The 17771-nt window shown below is 37.1% G+C and overlaps 3 protein-coding genes across 3 annotated transcripts; all 3 read right to left on the bottom strand.

Annotated features, from left to right (window-relative positions):
• Nucleotides 1–1032: 1032 nt before the first annotated feature.
• Nucleotides 1033–4641, bottom strand: LOC137744147 (amino acid transporter AVT1D-like). The gene is made up of 11 exons (XM_068484017.1): nt 4436–4641; nt 3413–3705; nt 3025–3239; nt 2879–2902; nt 2586–2766; nt 2246–2465; nt 2013–2148; nt 1737–1902; nt 1406–1449; nt 1236–1298; nt 1033–1131 (listed from the first exon to the last, which is right to left on the bottom strand). The coding sequence occupies exons 1-11, from the start codon at nt 4639–4641 to the stop codon at nt 1033–1035; spliced, it is 1647 nt and encodes a 548-aa protein (XP_068340118.1).
• Nucleotides 4642–8668: 4027 nt separating this feature from the next.
• On the bottom strand, nt 8669–9537 carry LOC137745008 (uncharacterized). The gene is made up of 2 exons (XM_068484853.1): nt 9229–9537; nt 8669–9101 (listed from the first exon to the last, which is right to left on the bottom strand). The coding sequence occupies exons 1-2, from the start codon at nt 9465–9467 to the stop codon at nt 8960–8962; spliced, it is 381 nt and encodes a 126-aa protein (XP_068340954.1). The 5' UTR covers nt 9468–9537; the 3' UTR covers nt 8669–8959.
• A 1387-nt stretch (nt 9538–10924) lies between these two features.
• Nucleotides 10925–12769, bottom strand: LOC137745557 (probable E3 ubiquitin-protein ligase RHC2A). The gene has a single exon (XM_068485519.1). It carries the CDS (start codon nt 12526–12528, stop codon nt 11461–11463), a length of 1068 nt encoding a protein of 355 aa, XP_068341620.1. The 5' UTR covers nt 12529–12769; the 3' UTR covers nt 10925–11460.
• Nucleotides 12770–17771: the final 5002 nt, after the last annotated feature.

The raw sequence follows: 17771 nt of genomic DNA, 5'->3' as shown, positions 1-17771 counted from the left end.
GTGGAGAAATGGGCGAGGTTGTGAAAGTTTTTGACGAGTTTTCACAACTGAATGTGTTTTTATGGAGTGCGATAAAAAGAAGGTGGAAGCTTCTACCCTTTTATATTTCGCCCTCCCCTCTGACAATTCATGGCTCCGCCATGTTCGAAATGATGATAAAAAATTAAGCAACTATCTTAAACAAAGGAAACTAGTATGCTTGCCAGAGAAAAAATTATTTATCACATTTTGTATTTCTCTTTGTGACCAGCAACACAATCGTACTGATTGCTTGCAGGAGAAGAAAAATTTGCCTATAACAGTTATATACACTCACTTTGTGACAAGCGAGACAAAACTAAACATGTTTTATGAGATATTTTCTCCGATTACAGCCTTGCAAGCTTCACCATTATCTTAAAGTAACATTGACTTAAATACGTAACTAAGTTATAAAAGAGATATATAAAATTTAGGCGCTCGTGTGTTGAAACTAAATTGCGAAATCCAATAGACAACCAGTGTAAATTGTGAATAATATATACATAACGTTCAGGGCGGTTGCAAATGTTATGCTGAATTGTTCGAGGGCAGGAACAGGACTCCTGTTGTTTCTTGCATGATTAGTCTCCAATTCTCCAAATTAATTGCTCCTGCGTCCTGTATGGCTCGTGAATCAGAAAATTGAAATCAGGAATAGGAATCCCATTATTGAGCAGGTAAGGGACCAAGTTAATTTCATGCGTAGAATAAAGCTATTTGCACGGGAAGATTGGGAAAAAAAAAATATCTACAATTAGAATGTCAGTATTTAAGCTTTGTTTGAGATACCGTCATAACTGAGAACGTCTGGGTTATAATAAAATTTCTCTCTTATTTTAACTATTTATAATGAGTCTTAATGAAGTACAACAGTTTGTATTACATTGTCGAACAAACCAATAATGGAATGACACGTAATCGTTCTCTCAACTAGCTATCGTGTAGTGAAGCCTTTCAGTATTAGACTTTTAACTTGGGAAGAAATATTTCTTTAAATTGCTTCCTTCTATTTCACTCCACAATTTGCTCAGCTATTCTTGAAATTGCAGAATAAGTTCCAATAATAGAGCACACCACCCCCACACTGATAATCATAATGCAAGTTGCAATCTGAAAATTAGAACAAGAAAACATTTGTGAAAACCCTTTTATTACAGAAGACTTCCAGTAATTAAATTGCAACTAATTACAATGATGGCTTGCTTCTTAATTACCTGCAACTTAGTTAATCTACCTCTGTGTAGCTTGAGATAACACATGCATGGGAAGACAACAGCCTGCAAAGGAACAAAAGAAAAAGTAAATTAATTTAACTCGTCGATAAACTGCATGCAATACTCTAGGGTTATGACTTATGCGCATATATAAGAAAGAAGATACTCACCACTAGCATTGCTACAAAGGATCCAATCAATGCCATCACAGAGCCTGCATTCCAATTCACAAAATGAATTTATATTAAGGGTAGTGCTTTTCACACACCTTTTTACACACCCTTATTAATTTTTATTCATTGATTTTCGTCGATCATCCCATCCGACCGCCAGAAATTGAGAGAGGTGTGTGAGTGGTAAAAATGGATATATGGATAGAACCACCCTATTTTAAAAGGAAATGCTATTATACAGTCTGATATGCTATGTCACTCGATTATCAATTAAAACTCAACAAGATTAACTTTGTTAGTAGTTGATATTCACAGTCCAACAACTTACCAAAGTATGGAAAATTCATTGCCACAACCAAAGTTGATAGAACTAGAAGTGTTCGAACGAAGATCGAAACTAAGTGAGATCCCATCCAAGCGTCGGGAAAGAGTTCCTCCAAACTCAAGGCCACTGGTGTCATCGTCAAGGCATACTTTGTCATTGGGATCACAACCTGTATAATCGAGAAAAAAAATGACATGGTGAAAATGTATTTCGAAACTAGGGCATAATTCGATAATTGGGATTCATATATGAAAAGGAACCAAGTTTCTTGAACCATACTGTTGTCCACACTGAAATTTTAGAAGCAACAAATTGTTTGGGCATGTTTAGAGTGAACTGAGAGTGGGTTGAGTCTCCAAACATCATAAAGCCACATACTGCTACGCCAGTGTATATGAAGAAGCAAAAAGTAATACTGCAGCACGAGATAAATATAAATTACTATGTCACACATTTTTGAAACCTTGAAAAATAAAATGTCAAGTCTTAAAAATAACGCCAATGGTGGTCACCTGGTTATTAGAACTGCCGAAAATTGCGATGGTTCCCTCATCGATGTGTAGATATTAGGGAAAACCGAATGGCCAGCGAAGCCGAAACCATATATTCCAATTGTGACAGAGATATCTGCAAGGTTTAGGGCTGATCCTTTGTGATGAAATCCAACTTGGTTCACCACACCCACCCACAGCAAGCAAAGGGCAACCAAGATTGAAGCAACTACTCCTCCAACTGAAAACATTGGTTCAATTGTACATTTTTTCTAGGGTTTAATTAGACGTCCAAAAACATAAAGAAAATTACAAGATAAGTTTACAAGAAATTATCAGATAAGTGATGAGAACATGAAACCTGAGAGGTAAGAGAGCAAACTAAGGTTTTGAAGCCATACTGTTGGAAGAATTACAAGGGTTGATGTGATGGCAAAGATTTGGTGGCAATCCAGATGGATACCAGCAAATGTCATATGTGTGTTTGGGAATGCTGATGCCAAGTTATCACTCATCATAGTCAAAAACTCTACACAAGCAGCCTACTAGAACACAAATAATCACCCTTTAATGCATAATATTGTAAGAAGGAATAATATATCTCATCTTTTAATAAAATGGAGAACAGTTCAAAAGCCACAGAGGTGCACTTACATATAGTTCTAGATACAATATTATCTGCATGACCAGAACCCTAGTGTTAGTTTTGCTTCAATGTTCAAACTTCAAACATAGAAAAGAAGGCTTGGTTGTAATTCACAATCTGACAAAATAAGCATTCATTGCAAAGTTGGACTTACAGATAGGAAAAAGCGGCCAGCTGACCCGAACGCTGCCTGGCCAATATCCGGGTAGGTTCGGAGTCCCGGACAGCTTTCTAAGCACCTCTTCAATAAAATTCCAGTATAGCAACAGATGACACCAAAAAATGCAAGCAGTATAAGGCTCAACCACCCTCCTTCCCTAATAGCATATGGGGTTGTAAGGAGCCCTATCCCACAAAGCACATTGATTCCTGCATAAATGACAAATAAGAAAAGTTCATTTTTCTTTTTAATACAAGCGGTAGTGTAGAGTGGGGTTGAACACAGGATATTGGTATAAATACTCCTAACCAACTGGGCTAGAATGCAGTTGCGAAATATGGAATTTCTCATCTAAATTAGCATGAAGTTTGATAGTTATTACCATTGATTACAGCCTGAGAAAAAGAACAGCATCGCTCTTGCGGTGGTGGCAACTCATTCAGGGAGGAGCATTTTGAGACGTAGGAAGAGTAAAGTTTGGCAGCTTGGGAAGGTGAGGGAGGAATTTCTTTGTCTAACCAATTTTGAGAGATTAGTAATCTAGTAGAACTGGAATCAGAATCAGATGATATTGAGTGCCTCTTGTCAAGGATAGAGAAATTAGATGTAATACTAGAAGCTCGTAAAAACACGAAGGAAGGTGGTGTCACACTTGTGTACATATCGATCGATTGCCTGCGCAGATGCAATAACGAATTGTTATCAAGAGTTTACATGTGAAAAGCCCTAAGAAAAATTGTTGGTACCTTCATTTGTTTGTAGTTTTTCTTTTGTAACTTTTATTTGACGATACAACAAATTTTCATTAACGAGTGAGATCAATCCATGCTATGACGTTTTCCATTAAACTATCTATTATTAGGCTCTATTTTATTTGTTAAATTAAAAGGAATTGAACGTAAATTCAATCGTAATCCTAACTCATTGTCTCATCTTTTCTCACTAGCTACTAGAGTAAATTCCAAAGACTTTTTATTTGTCATCTTACGGTCATGACCTTGAATCCAAAATTCCTATTTATTTTGCAAGTGCGCCTTGTAACACAAGTCGTTAAAATGTTTCAAATTCCCCTCTCTAATATCCCTGGTAAAAAAAAAAAAAAAATCCTAATAGTTTTGTTCCCGTCAATAATTAATTCTATCCTTAAACATTTCTTAATTCTAAAATTTAGTCACAAACTAACCAAATATAGTAAAATACTGGTCATGAATCAATAATTATTTTCTTATTTAATCAAGAAGAAGCGATCCATACCTAGAACTCATCTGATATTAAAAAATACACTAAACAAAAAGCTTGTTGATAAATTAATTCACATCTGAATTCGTGATATAATTTTACAATTTCACAGCATAAAAATCTTCTAAAATGTTATTAATCATGTTATAATCTGTGAAGGAATTACCTGTAGCTTTGAGGCCATGCATTAGTATTAATGTCAATGGAGTTCTGTGATAAGTTTGGTGTGGGAACTCTGATGATATCGGATTCGGAGTCGGTTTCATACTGCTCACACCCCCGGTGTGCCTGGTTTTCTTCATCCTCGGTGTGAAAGTGATCGTCCCCGCGATCGGGACCGAGATCCTCGTCCATCTTCGTCCCACTCATCATGATATATCAAGCACTCTTTTGTCCGTGATTACCCTTAATCAAGCACAATTAAAATTTTAATTAAGACACAATGTTTACGAGCATCTTGGTCTTATCGTCACGGACTAAGAAAATTAGAAAACCTAATCAGGATTAGAGCAGAATAAAAGAAAGGAAGAAGAAGAAGATTAGCACTTAACTGGTTGTGTCAGATGGGGAATTTGGTTTCACCATCTACGTATGAGTCCTACGTTTTAGGAGATGACAGCGTGCATGTTGCTGTATGTGTGTGTGTGGCTATTAGACTCTTTCGTGAATCAAGACGTACGCGAGTCGGTCGATTATTTCGCTCTCGTTCTTTCAGCTGGACTCTCGTTCCGAACTTCAGGCTGTGTTTTGGTAATGAAAGATTTTGGATGCGGTCTCTAGTTATGAATATTCTTTGATTAAAATCTTGTTGTTTTTCAATTTTTTATAATTAATGTGATAATTTATTTCTATGTATGTTACTAATTTTTTAAATTAAAAATTAAAATTTATAGTTGTTTATATTAATGATATTTTAAATAAAAAACCATAATTTGTGGGATTAAAAAAATTAAAATATAAATATACTATTGTGTGTGTGTAAACATGGATACATTCATCAAAATTAACCAAAAAAATTATTGTATCAAAACATGGGTTCATTCTTCAAAATCAAAAAAAAAAAAAAAAAAAAAAAAAACGTATTAGCCTTAATAACATTAGTAAATTTGTCTAATTAAACTTATCATGGATACATTCTCAATTCAAAGAAAAAAGAATGTACCCATATAAGTTTAAAAATGGATTAGAAAAAAAAAATTGAATAGATTTTATATAAAAAAATATATATTGGTACATTTTACATATAACAAATTGGTATATTTAAGAACGAGTAAATTTTAAGATTAAAATTTGAAAAAAATTACATGAATGGGTAAATATAAGATTAAAAAATTGAAAAAAGCTAATGGGTACAAACTTATTTTAATTTTATTTATTTATTTTGGAAATGTTTTGAATTGAAAATTAGTTAGGAGTTTAATAAAGGTGTGAGTATTAAAATTCTAAACCAATTATTAATTTTTATTTTAAAAAATTATGTAACTGACATGTATATTCATTATTACATTAATGCTAGGAACTTAGATCAAAATTTGAAAACTAATAAGGTTTCAATCAATGAACATTAGTAACTAGGAGCCGGATACTAATTTTTCCTTTAGTAATACTAATCAAATTTGGTTTGTCATATACTCCATATTCGTGTAACGAATTTATTGTTAATACACAAATTTATTGCTAATATTTTTGCACGAAATTACAGTATTGTCTATGATTTTATGTGAGACCCGTCTGTAATTTTCCATGTAATTTGCACCCCGAGTGTGTAAAATGATGTTTATGTCCTTTTTGGCAAAAGTGAAACTTGACGTGGATGTAGTTATTTGGCTTTTAAATTATTTTTCTCATTATCGTAATTAAATAGCACTCTTTGTTACGAATGCGTGAGCGCGAGTTAGATCTGAATCGGAGTTGTAACGAAAAAGTTACGTTTAGTTAAAGTGCATTAATAACGGGTAGATTTGAACACGCTTGTGCTAATTATTAAGTGTTGGAAACACTATTTTAGATAGGGTGAGTTAGATTTTACAGATTTTATGTACATTTTATATTGTAAAAATTTTATCCCTCCCCTCTTTAAAGATCTATCCCGTGACTTGCTCTACCTTACCCACCAATCAACTTTATTCCCATATTTTCTCCCCCAATTAGACACACACACACTCTCTCTTTTCTTCTTCTTCTTCTTCTTCTCTCCCTCACCCGTCACTATCTTCTCTGCAACAACCTTACACCACAAAAAAACTTCACAGATCGAACCTTAAACCACCACCATTAAACTCCTCTCATCCCCACGAGTCCATTCATACAAACCGCTCTTAAAATGGACGAGTTTTGCGCTTCTAACTCGGAGCAACTCAGAGCTCCGACTCAGGTGGAGGTTCCCTGTCAATTTCTAGCTTGTGTTACAAGGTTTTGGGAGATTTGGAGGCCACTACACAACTCCCCGTGACCACTAACCTAAGTTGGGAGATTTACAAGGTCATGGCATGTTCACATACATTATACATGCTCATCATACATGCTTGCACCGATTTAGTACTCGCCCGGGCTAGGGCCAGTGTCATATCCCAGCCCGGGGCGGATCACTTCCAGGGCCCGCTCCACCACCGTAGCACGATATTGTCTGTTTTGGGCTTACCATTCCCTCACAGTTTTGTTTTTGGGAACTCACAAGCAATTTCCCAGTGGGTCACCCATCATAGGATTGCTCTAGCCCCCTTCTCGCTTAACTTCGGAGTTCCTACGGAACCAAAAGCCAGCTGTGAGCTCCCAAAAGGCCTTGTGCTAGGTAGGGATGAGAATATACATATAAGGATCACTTCCCTGGGCGATGTGGGATGCCACAGCCAGGCTTCACGTGTATGTTCACATCGCACCGCACGTTCACCTTAGATTCATTGTAGGTGCCAATCTTGTCGTACAGGTTGCAATAGGCAACTCTGACTCGTATGTGATGCGCCTAGAGCTAGTCTTCATGTGATTGTAATACTAGAGCATATATTATGATTACACCCAGTCATGTTCATGGTGGAACTTATCTGCATGAGATCATGTATTAGCATAGGTTGATGAGCACCCGATTTTATTATGCTACTGTTGAGATATTGTGATTTGGCGTATTGCTGGATTTATTGTCGATTTACATTTGATTTCATACTTATACATAATATGATTTTCTCGAAACTATACAAGTTTTATGGCGAGGGGTTAGTCTGTTCAAAAAATAATAAATGTGTTTTATAAACCTTTGTTTTTGCCCACTCACCCTTTTGTTTTTCGTCCCTCCATGTCCTAGTTAGATGATTACTTCGTGGCGTATAAGGAATATCCGGCGATTCTGACATACCCCTAAATAAATGTAGGAGCTCTTCCTGTTGTGTAATAAGCACTTTAACTAGTTTCGACTACACACTTTTATGTCATCTATGCTCTGAACACTTGTGTTTTATAGGTTCTTCACACTACTGCGCACTCGCTACTTTAGATTAAATAAATGTTAGCTTTGGTTTTAAATTCATCCATATTTTTATGCTTCACTTTCCTTTTTGGTTACATCACCTTCGGATGACAGCCAGCATGCCTCGACTTCAGTCGGGGTGTGTCATTTTATTTGTTAATATTTATTATTGAATTTTAAATAAAGGACCAAATCGTCGTTTCACTTCCATGATTTTATTTTTTAATGTTTTTATTGAATTGTAAATAAAGGATCGGGTCGTTTTTCACTCTCTTTTTATTCACAAAGAGCATTTTGCTTTGTCCCCCTATCAGATATGCATTTAAGATGGGAAGTGTTATTGGCACTCAAAAAATCTTATTTTACACTCCTCATAAGTGTAATTTTCTTTCCTAATATAGAAAGTTTGGAGAGTAGAATAAATTTTTTGGAGTGCTAACAACAATTCCCTTTAAGATTCATATCCATATTTATTCCTGAACAAAATTAAGGATTGAAAAGTCGGGAGAAAATAAGAGAATGAATTTGGGGTGGGTGGGGTGGACGGAAGAGAGAGAAGATGGAGGGGGATGACAAAGTTAGAAAGGGGTGAGTGACTAAGAGACAAAATGGGGATGTTTGATGCATTTCTCATTTTAAGTTTTTTTTTTTTTTTTTTCCTCTTCGTTTTGTTCTTTGACTACAAAGAATATGTAAGAGGATTAATTTGTAACAGAGCCTTTGAAGTCTTTTTACATAAGGTTAAATTGGATATTAAAATTTGTTAAATAAAAAATGTGTTAATAAAATTTTCATTAAAAAGTGGATTGGGAAACAAGACTATGGGGTGGGTATATCAACACTTTGCTTATAGGTGGTATAGATTATAGATTATTGATAACATGTCAGTATGTGATATCAACACCATCTTAAGAACATAACAACAATTTGTTCTCTAATAAAAATGTGAAGGATGCAATCCCCTTTCTTGTACGATATTGTCATTAAGTGATAACATGTTGATACATTTTGTTGGCTATGATGATATATCAACACAATATCGAGAACACATCAACAATCCATTTTATAAGCGGACTATATATCTAACAGCCAACGTATATGGCATGTTGATAATTAACGAAAAGTTTTATGCTACAATGTTGAAGAGAAATCTTGTTTATAAGCTTTGACAGCAGGTGAGATTCAAGTTACAAAACAGAGAAGGTTGTGACGGAAGGGGCATAGAGAAATCTATCTTTTGTCGACTTGGTTGAGCTTGCCAAGGCCATTGCAACGAACACAGACGATCTGAGCCTCGTCCTTCCTCGCTGCATTTGCTCTCAAAGTTGCCCCTCCCTTCCGAACGAAACCTGCCCCATCGCATTCGGGACACCTAAAAAATCAACACGGCAAGCACAATTCAAGCTTCCATATTTAGGGTTTTGAATAACCATAAAAATAGAATCATGCTTAGCAAACAAGGAAACCAATGAAATGCAAGAGTGTTCATAAGTAATTACAGGTCCTTCCTGGAGAAGAGGATTGGAAATGCAGTGCCAAGCAAAGCAACAGCAGCAGCACCGGCAATCAGGTAGGGCGTTCCATCAGCTGATACATCTCCAATGGCAGCAACCACCGTCAACGATTTCTTCTTTTCAGAGTGCATTCTGAAGAGGGAGGGGCTCCGGACAACCACTGCCGCCGACTGTTTCAGCGGCTGTGCAGAAATCATCGTCAGAGGTGAAGACATTGATCCCATCTCGGAGGTAATTTGGTAATTTGAGTTTCTTAGGGTGGAAGAGCAAAGGTTCTGGTTTGGGTTCAGGGTCTATGGATATTGCTTAAATTTAAATGGATAGGGCCACGTCAGCACAACTCAAAGATATCTGTGGCTTTAGAGATAAGGCTGGGTCCACGCCATTGACGCCAACTTCAATGATTCAATAGAAAGCAAACAAGTTAAGTGCATTTATCCGCATAGGACGTCCTGAGTTCGAATCTCACCCCCAAATACCGTCTGTAGAAAAAGGAAAATAACAGAGGTCCACGGGCGCCTTACTCTTCTCCTTTTCCTCAATCTTGTGGAGGCCTAGTCCGAGCCGACGTCTACCAACTCGTGGTTGGAAGTAAACGAATTGTTGGGAGATTCTGTGGCTTGTGAAAGCAATGAAGTAAAACCTTGCCGACAGGCTGTGGCAGCGATTGAGAGGCAGCACTCTGTGGGCAGTGGCACGTTAAGAGCCAGGGGGTGCAATGCTGTGGATGAGCAGGACCCTCAGCAATGAGGGCGATGGCACGAGACTAGCATTGCTATGGCTCAGCATCTAATGTCCACATGGTCAACTATACATTCCATGGAAGCGCAGAGGTTTTTTAGTCGAACCCGTTGTGTACAACCATGTGTCTTATCTCGTTGAAACGGAAAACGGAAAACGTTCTCCACCTCATGAGATAGATACTTGGCTGTTACACATAAAGGTTTGGTATTGCATATTGCATACCAAGAAACTTGCTCAAAAAAGAATGGTCAAGGAGAAATACTTCTTTTACAAGCAAACAGATTAGACCACATAAATGTCTCCTCGCTATAGCCTATAGCGGTAACCCAATTCATGTTTGTAGGTTGGGAATGAAATCTTTGGTAGCATCAAGGATCTTTAGCTGGGATGATATTAATACTACCTTTGTTAGTTGTTTAGGACTCAGACTGGAATGGATAAACCGCTACGTTCATAGGAGAAATGATAACATTGTGTCCAACCTGAAGGCAGAAGAATTACTCAATAAGGAAACTTATCGATTCCAGTCCCCGCAGAATAGCACGATTTGAGGGACTAAGTTTCCTTCATGCTCTAATCCCCTCGTAATGAAAAAACATTCACCTCTACCTTCAATACATTACGCCTAGGCACCAAACGAGCCCTTGAACACATCAAATCCATGCTACATAACACATTAGGAGCAAACTCACACCCCTAAATCCTTCCTGGTTTTCAATGAACTGGTACCTAGTCATCTAGAATCATGGTGGCAATGGTTGAAATTGAGTTTTTTATATGGATTTGCAATTTATGAGTGATTACGATCGCCTCATTTCCAACTGGAATAAGAATTGGAACATACAAATCTCAGAAGTTAGGAAATTAGTCACAATCTACGAGGGATGAATATAAACGATAAAGAGCATTTTAGAACAACCGAAACTGAGAGACCGCATCTCAAATCAAATCTTGCACGAACGTAAAAATACAACTCAACAGCATACAAGAAGTGAACCAGTAATCAATTTCAACTAAAACCAGAACAATCCTATAACAATGCTAAAGTACAACAATAAAAAATAAAAACAGCCATCAGCTTCTAGGTTAATTCACTGCAAATCAGCAACAAGCAAGGGCCAAAAATCCTAACAGTAATACAAACAATAGCACAAAGCCTAGTACCTCGGTTAACTAACTTTCGAATGCAATGCCAACCGGCCACTCTAACCCTTTGGCTTTACTTACCCTCCTCCTCCTCCTCCTCCTCTTCTTCCTCTTCCCCAAATGGGTGGAAACTAATTCCCTCTGTACCAATTCAAAAATTATCTCTTCGACGGAGCCCCAATTGAGAGACTCTTCAATTCCCTGTCATGTATTGCTATTTACACCAAACAAATAACAAATGTACAAACTTTGCCTTCCTTAACAAGGACATTAGCACAACGTAATCAAAAATAGAAGAACCCGAAATGACACAACACTAAACCTCAATCAGTTGTCTTCCAAAGCCCAACGCTGGCTCCTCCTCCGTGATGGTCTACTGAACACATTGCCAGACCGACTTCTCGAGCTTCTCAGCCTGCCGAAAAAAGAGAAGAAATTGCGAAAGGCCTGAGCGAACCCCCCACTCTCTCTAGCCCTTCTTCTAGAAGCCCATGAAATCCTCCTAGGAGCACCGGCCGTATTGAACCCACCATCCATCTCGGTGTAAACAACTGGAAGCTCGCGCTCCGCGGCTCTTCTGCCTCCGGTGAACCTCCCCACAGCGAATCCGCCACCGGGCAATCTCCAGATAGTCAACCCCACTGTCTCCTCTTCTCCAACCACGCCATTGTTCTCTGGCGAAGCCATGCCACTGCCACGCGGGCCTCTCACATCGGTGGGGAGCTGGTACCGGCAAACCGGGCACGAATTGCGGATCGAAAGCCATGGGAAGATACAATCTGAGTGGTAGATGTGCTTACACGGCATCTCCCGCGCTTCAGAGTCGAGCTCGAAAGCCTCTTTGCAAACGGCGCAGTGCAACTCCGTCGAGACATGGCTGTCGGCGATTTTGATGACGGGCATCGACTCAATCGCGGCTTTGGACGCCGGAGGGTGGTCGAGCCGCGCGACACCGTTTTCCAATTGGGTCAACTGGTGGAGCAACCGGTCGAAACCCGAACCCATTAAGATATCCGACATCGACGACGGCAGCGGGCGGAGACCCATCCCAGCTCCATCGTCATAGAACAGCTCGAAACTTCCCGGGTCGGATTCTGTGTCGGGTGGGCCCCGAAGAACGATGACCGGGTTAAACGGGGACCGATCGCGGCCGCTTCTCTGATTCCGGCGAAGTATAGGCGGGCTCGGACTCTGCGAAGCCGGGGCGCTGTCAAGGAACATCGCGGCGGTGGGAAACGGGTGGTGGACCGGAGACGATCGGGTCGGGGTCGGGATCTCTTCAATAAACCCAGCTCCGCAATCGGGGCAAAGGATCGAATCTTGGGTCCGAACCCTAACATGAATCGACCGGTTACACGTGTAGCACCAGTAGGACGATGCGGCCATGGAAGACATATGAAGGTATCGGAAACCCTAGAAATTGCAGAGAAAGAGGGAAAGATGCTTTCTTTCTTCCGTTTTCGAAATTGGGAAAAGTTTGAATCTTTGTTGAAGTATAATCGAAGCTCCGCGACCCAGATGAATGTAATTGAAATCTCGGAAGCTCAGATCGTCGAGTGGGATTGGAGGCCCAGTGAACCAAGAGCAAAGAGGAGAGAGAGATGTAGGGAGAGAGGAGGGTGAAAAATGAGAATAAAAAGGTTTTGAAGTGGGCAAAGCGAAGGGTAGCGCGTTGAACGATAAAGCGTGGTAGTTACGCTGTACATTCGCCAAAGCGATGAAATGAAATGAAATCATTTAAGAAAAATAAAAGATGAAAGGAATTAACTACATATATACCCCTGACTATTAGTGCTTGTTCTATTTTGGTCCTCAAAATTTTAAAATGCTCTCAAAAGTAGGATTTTTTATGGATTCTCCACTACCTCATGTTTTTAGCACAGTTTCCGCTGTAACACTATAAAATATTGTGTAAAAAACATGAGATGTAGTAAAATTTATGAAGAGCCTCACTTTAAAAAAATCTCTTTAGCGTTTCTCAAATTTTAATTGTTCCACCGATGTCATACTACAAGCGATAATGACTAGTGAGGGTGAGGAGAATATTGTTTCGATTATAAGGACAACTCTAAATTAGACCAATTAAACTGATTTGGTTGGTTTTGTTCGTTTTAAGAATAAATGCTTACCCAATGATTAGGTCATGTGTTGTATGAATCGAATTTTGGTTATAACAGATGGGTTAATACAATGTCTATAAAACATCATTCTATTAACTTTTAAACAAACTCATTTTATGGGCTTTTTTTTATACTAGCGATGTTCTATTTTGAACTTATATGAAATTCATGCAGAGGGAATCCTACTTACTGAAAAAAAAAATTATATTTGCTCCTATCACGTCTCAAAAATCTGACCATGTGACAACGCCATGTGCCTCAAACCCGAAAACACAACGCTCACTTGTTATATGCTCGACACATGTGATGTTGTCACATGCCAGGTTTCAAGGATGACAACTCCAACTAATTTGACTATGCTTATGTCTGAGCTTCATGTCCTCATCAAAATACTTTCAAAATCTGAAGGACCAACTTAAAAGACCAAATTGAAAAATCCCAAAAACTTGGGAGGCAAATCCAAATAACTAAAAGTAATAAGTAAATAACTGAAGGTCTTCGATTCAACACTTTATAAGCTGTGAATTTGCTTGATTGTGGTCACATGTAGTGTGCAGCTCCCACTAGCCTCAACCAGGTCCGAAAGAGGTGGATAAACGTAGTTCGCCACCAGTTATTTTATTTTCGAAAAAAAAAAAAAAATATATATATATATATATATAGGTTATCTTTTTTGATCTCATGCGTGCACATAGTTATAGTCATCCACGAGACAAAAATATGCAAGAATTAAAATACTTAGTGGACAAGAATCCTATTTAAGAACTAAAATAATCATCAATAATAAATAAGTCAATCAAATAATATTTTTGAATTACACCTCTATTATAACTTCTTTAAAATTATAAAATTAGTTTGATCTTGCTCATATAACTTTAAAGAGATTTGATTGTTTATGGATTAATATACAAAAAATAAAAATATAATATTGTGATAGTGTTGGACTAGCGCTTAGTTAATGTGCAAAATAAACCGCACATTTTAAAAATATTGCTATTCATTTAATCCGATGATAAAAATTTAAAAGAACCATGTAAAAAATATAAATAAGTACGTAGATTGTGCTATCCTATTTTAAACATAATAAGTATGAAAAAAAAATAAAAACAATAAAATGGTTTTTACTTTTCAAACATAATTCTTTATGAATAAATAAAAGAACATAATTAAAAAATGGTTTTGAGCTGAGCTGAGTGTAGCCCTTACAATAGTGGGGCTTACGCAACTGCATACGCAACGGAGTGTCTCGACTGCCGTGGCAAATGGGCCACACAAAGACGACACGTCGTGTGGAAATTATTTAATTATTTTTTATTTTTTAAATAAACGATATTATTTATATTAAAAGAAAATGAGTGAATTTAGTTTCGCGATGGACTAGCAATAATGCAGTTCAAATTTGTTTTAAGAAAAAATCAAATCTAAAAGCTTTCAGTTAAAAAAAAAAAAAATATATATATATATATATATATATCAATAGATCGTAGTACTAAGTAATCGTGTGAATTTATTTTAGGAAAACTAATGAAAAGGGTTTGAAACGTTGAGTTTTAACGATAACAACAAAATAAAAGGTGAAGTGAATAGTACAAATATTGATTTTTTAATATAAAAATATGATTTTTTGTTAAAATAAATAATACCAAAATTTTTTTGTTGAAGTTGCCAAAGTTACAGCTCATTGACGGGCTTTTGTAAGAGAGTAATGGAAGTGGCGGCTCTCCTACAGGGGAATTTACCGACCACATACGGTCATACCAAAAGACATCGGTATATTATCATCCGACACAGAATATTACACGTTTCCACCACCATCAAATAATATATGATATAATTAAAATACTATAACAATTAAAATAAAATATCTAAAAAAAAAAAGGCCAAATCAGATGAATAGTTCCCGTGATGATAAGGTATTTGAAAAATAGCCTAACTGGTTTAAAAATTCGGATTTAAACTTTTATGGTGAAGCCTGTTAGGATTTATGCCCACATTGAAACTTCTGTTTGCAAACGCCACCCTTTCTTTCTCTCTCTTCCCTCTTCATCTTCCCTTCTTTCTTCTGTCTCTGCAACCTGCTGAACCAAAAACAGAACCAACGCGATAGTTTAGCGGTTCATAACTAAAACCCCATTCCCAATTCTGAAGCAATGAAATCACAAATAGAATTCTTTGAGTGAAATCAGAAAGGTTTAGTTCACGTTTGAATAGCCACATTATGGCTTAGAGGAGCGGATGGAGACATTGCACCAAAATAATCAGGTATTGCTGCAATCTTGATAACCCGCAATACCCATAAGGGAAAAAAAAAAGACCCAAATTTCAAAAACCCAGATGGAGATAGAAGAATGTATGATGAGGCTGAAATTCTGAAGATTAATTTCAAGATTGTGGAGGACAGATTTCATCGAAGACGAGCAATAAATTCAAGAATGGTGGGTTGGTTGAGAGCTATTTAGAAGGCTCGGAGATGAGAATTCAAATCAGAGAAGTGCTGCCAAAAGTGGAGGATCTTTGTGAACAACATGTTCCTGGGCTGGAATGGTGGTTCAAAAACCTCAATCGGTGAAAGGAGATGGCTACGGGTTTGGGCATACAGAGTGGAGGAATGAGTAGCTTCCATAGCTTCTATTTAAGATGGGGGAATCGAATCGACCGATCAGGAAGATGAAATTGTCGCATTAGTTTTGTTTTTGGTTCGGCAGGTTGCAGAGATAGAAGAAAGAAAGGAAGACGAAGAGGGAAGAGAGAGAAAGAAGGGGTGGCGCTTTCTACTAACGGAGTAACAAACAGAAGTTTCAATGTAGGTATAAAGCTTCACCACAAGGGTTTAATCCGAATTTTTAAACCACATGGGCTATCTTCCGAATACCTTATGACCACGAGAACCATTTATCCAATTTGGCCAAAAAATAAAAAAAAAATTATAGATATTAAAGTATTTTTCACTTTACTTTTTTCTTCTTGCTCACCAAATCATGTGTCTAACTTAGAAAAATAAAAATAACCAATATTTTTTGTCTCTCATTTTTCTCCAATTATACATATATATAATTTTGAGTTATTCTCACTTTACTTACCTCAAGTTTTATCAAAATCACACTTGACTAGTTTTACTTTTTTCATCTCACTTTCATGCCTAAAGTGTGATTTTTTTGCCACTTTAGAAATTTCGTTAGCCTAGCCGTTAACTAATAACTTGACAGAGTCTTGACCAACTAATTCTCACTTTACTACTCTAAAGCATCGTAAAATTCGCACTTTCTTACCACACCTAAAGTCACGTTTTGCTCCCAAATTCATATTTTAGTTAGCTTGAGCATCAGGAGCTCCATTAAAGCGTGACTTAGCACCTGACTGAACGATAATTGTGTAGAAATGTGACAATCTGGACCCACGTGACATGAAAACAATTAAAAAAATTAAAATGTTTCTTTGGCAATAAAATAAAATAAAATAAAAGAGTAAATTTTTTTGCCATAATTGGGCTTCTGTCCACGTGTCAACATATGTTGCTCTTTATGTTTTTGAAAAATTTTAACTTGGCATAAACTAATTTCAAAATTTTCGCTTGAACCATGTTGTACACCTTGTGGCAACTACAATATTAAGCTTTTGCATAGATCATCCATTCAAAGCATGATGTGGCGCTTGACCCATAGTGCCACACGTCTACACAGTCAAGCATCACATCACGCTTTAGCGGAACCCATGTTGCCCAGACTAACGTAAGTATGAATCTGGTGTTTGAAGCGTCCTTCTGCCATCCTTTTGGAACTTAAACAGTAAATTCATTCTCACTATTTCTTTATTAGTTTTGATTTTTAGAAGAAATGAAAGGAAAGACAAAGAAACTGTTGGAAGGAGGGAACGTCAGAGGCAAAACCGTATGCTTTGATTTTGGGTTTTTATTTTTTGAATAGGTGTAAAGATAAATTTACATATTAAATTGAGATTCTGAGCGGTGTTGAGCTTATAGAGATATTAATAGCTTAATTCAAAATATAAAGATTTAAAGAGTAAGTTGTGTAGAATAAGGTTATATGAGCTTAAATAAAAATTTCTCTTTTCCTTACTACTCTGCGGCTGTTGCTGTCTAATTGCATCAGTTGCTTTGTGTTTTATCTTCATTTCACAAACAGAAGACACCAAAAGAAAAGTATACTTACTCCTATATTACACAAAATATTTTAATTGAATTACAATGAAAGAGAGGGGAAAAGGTGGAGGTACAATTACAAGGAGGGGGACTCTGGAGGCTAGGAAGGTGATGGCAGCATGGAATGTGGTGGAATGTGGTGGTGATTTGGGGAAAAAGATTTTATTTGTTTTTGTAAAGAGTTTGTATCCAGATAGAAGGACAAAAAAAAGTATTTCAAAATCCATACAAATCTTTAAAGAGAAATTCTCATAAATATCTAAAATTTACAAGAGTTTAAGAAAATCTATTAAAATTCAGTAAAATTCAGACTTATAAAAAGTCTTTTGATCATTTAGAATTCTAATTGACTACACCCT

The sequence above is a fragment of the Pyrus communis genome, chromosome 9 (assembly GCF_963583255.1).
Source record: "Pyrus communis chromosome 9, drPyrComm1.1, whole genome shotgun sequence".
Taxonomy (NCBI): Eukaryota; Viridiplantae; Streptophyta; class Magnoliopsida; order Rosales; family Rosaceae; genus Pyrus; species Pyrus communis.
This window is presented reverse-complemented; position numbering and strand designations above follow the sequence as displayed.

Bases quoted from the DNA above. Each gene is read 5' to 3' on its own strand.
- LOC137744147 (XM_068484017.1), bottom strand. From the start codon at position 4,641: ATGATGAGTGGGACGAAGATGGACGAGGATCTCGGTCCCGATCGCGGG. The intron at 2,767-2,878 runs GTAAGTGCACCT...GTGTTCTAGTAG, and splicing joins TATTGTATCTAGAACTATAT to GCTGCTTGTGTAGAGTTTTT. The intron at 1,132-1,235 runs GTAATTAAGAAG...TCTAATTTTCAG, and splicing joins GTAGATTAACTAAGTTGCAG to ATTGCAACTTGCATTATGAT.
- LOC137745557 (XM_068485519.1), bottom strand. From the start codon at position 12,528: ATGTCTTCCATGGCCGCATCGTCCTACTGGTGCTACACGTGTAACCGG.
- LOC137745008 (XM_068484853.1), bottom strand. From the start codon at position 9,467: ATGGGATCAATGTCTTCACCTCTGACGATGATTTCTGCACAGCCGCTG. The intron at 9,102-9,228 runs GTAATTACTTAT...TTGATTTTTTAG, and splicing joins CTCTTCTCCAGGAAGGACCT to GTGTCCCGAATGCGATGGGG.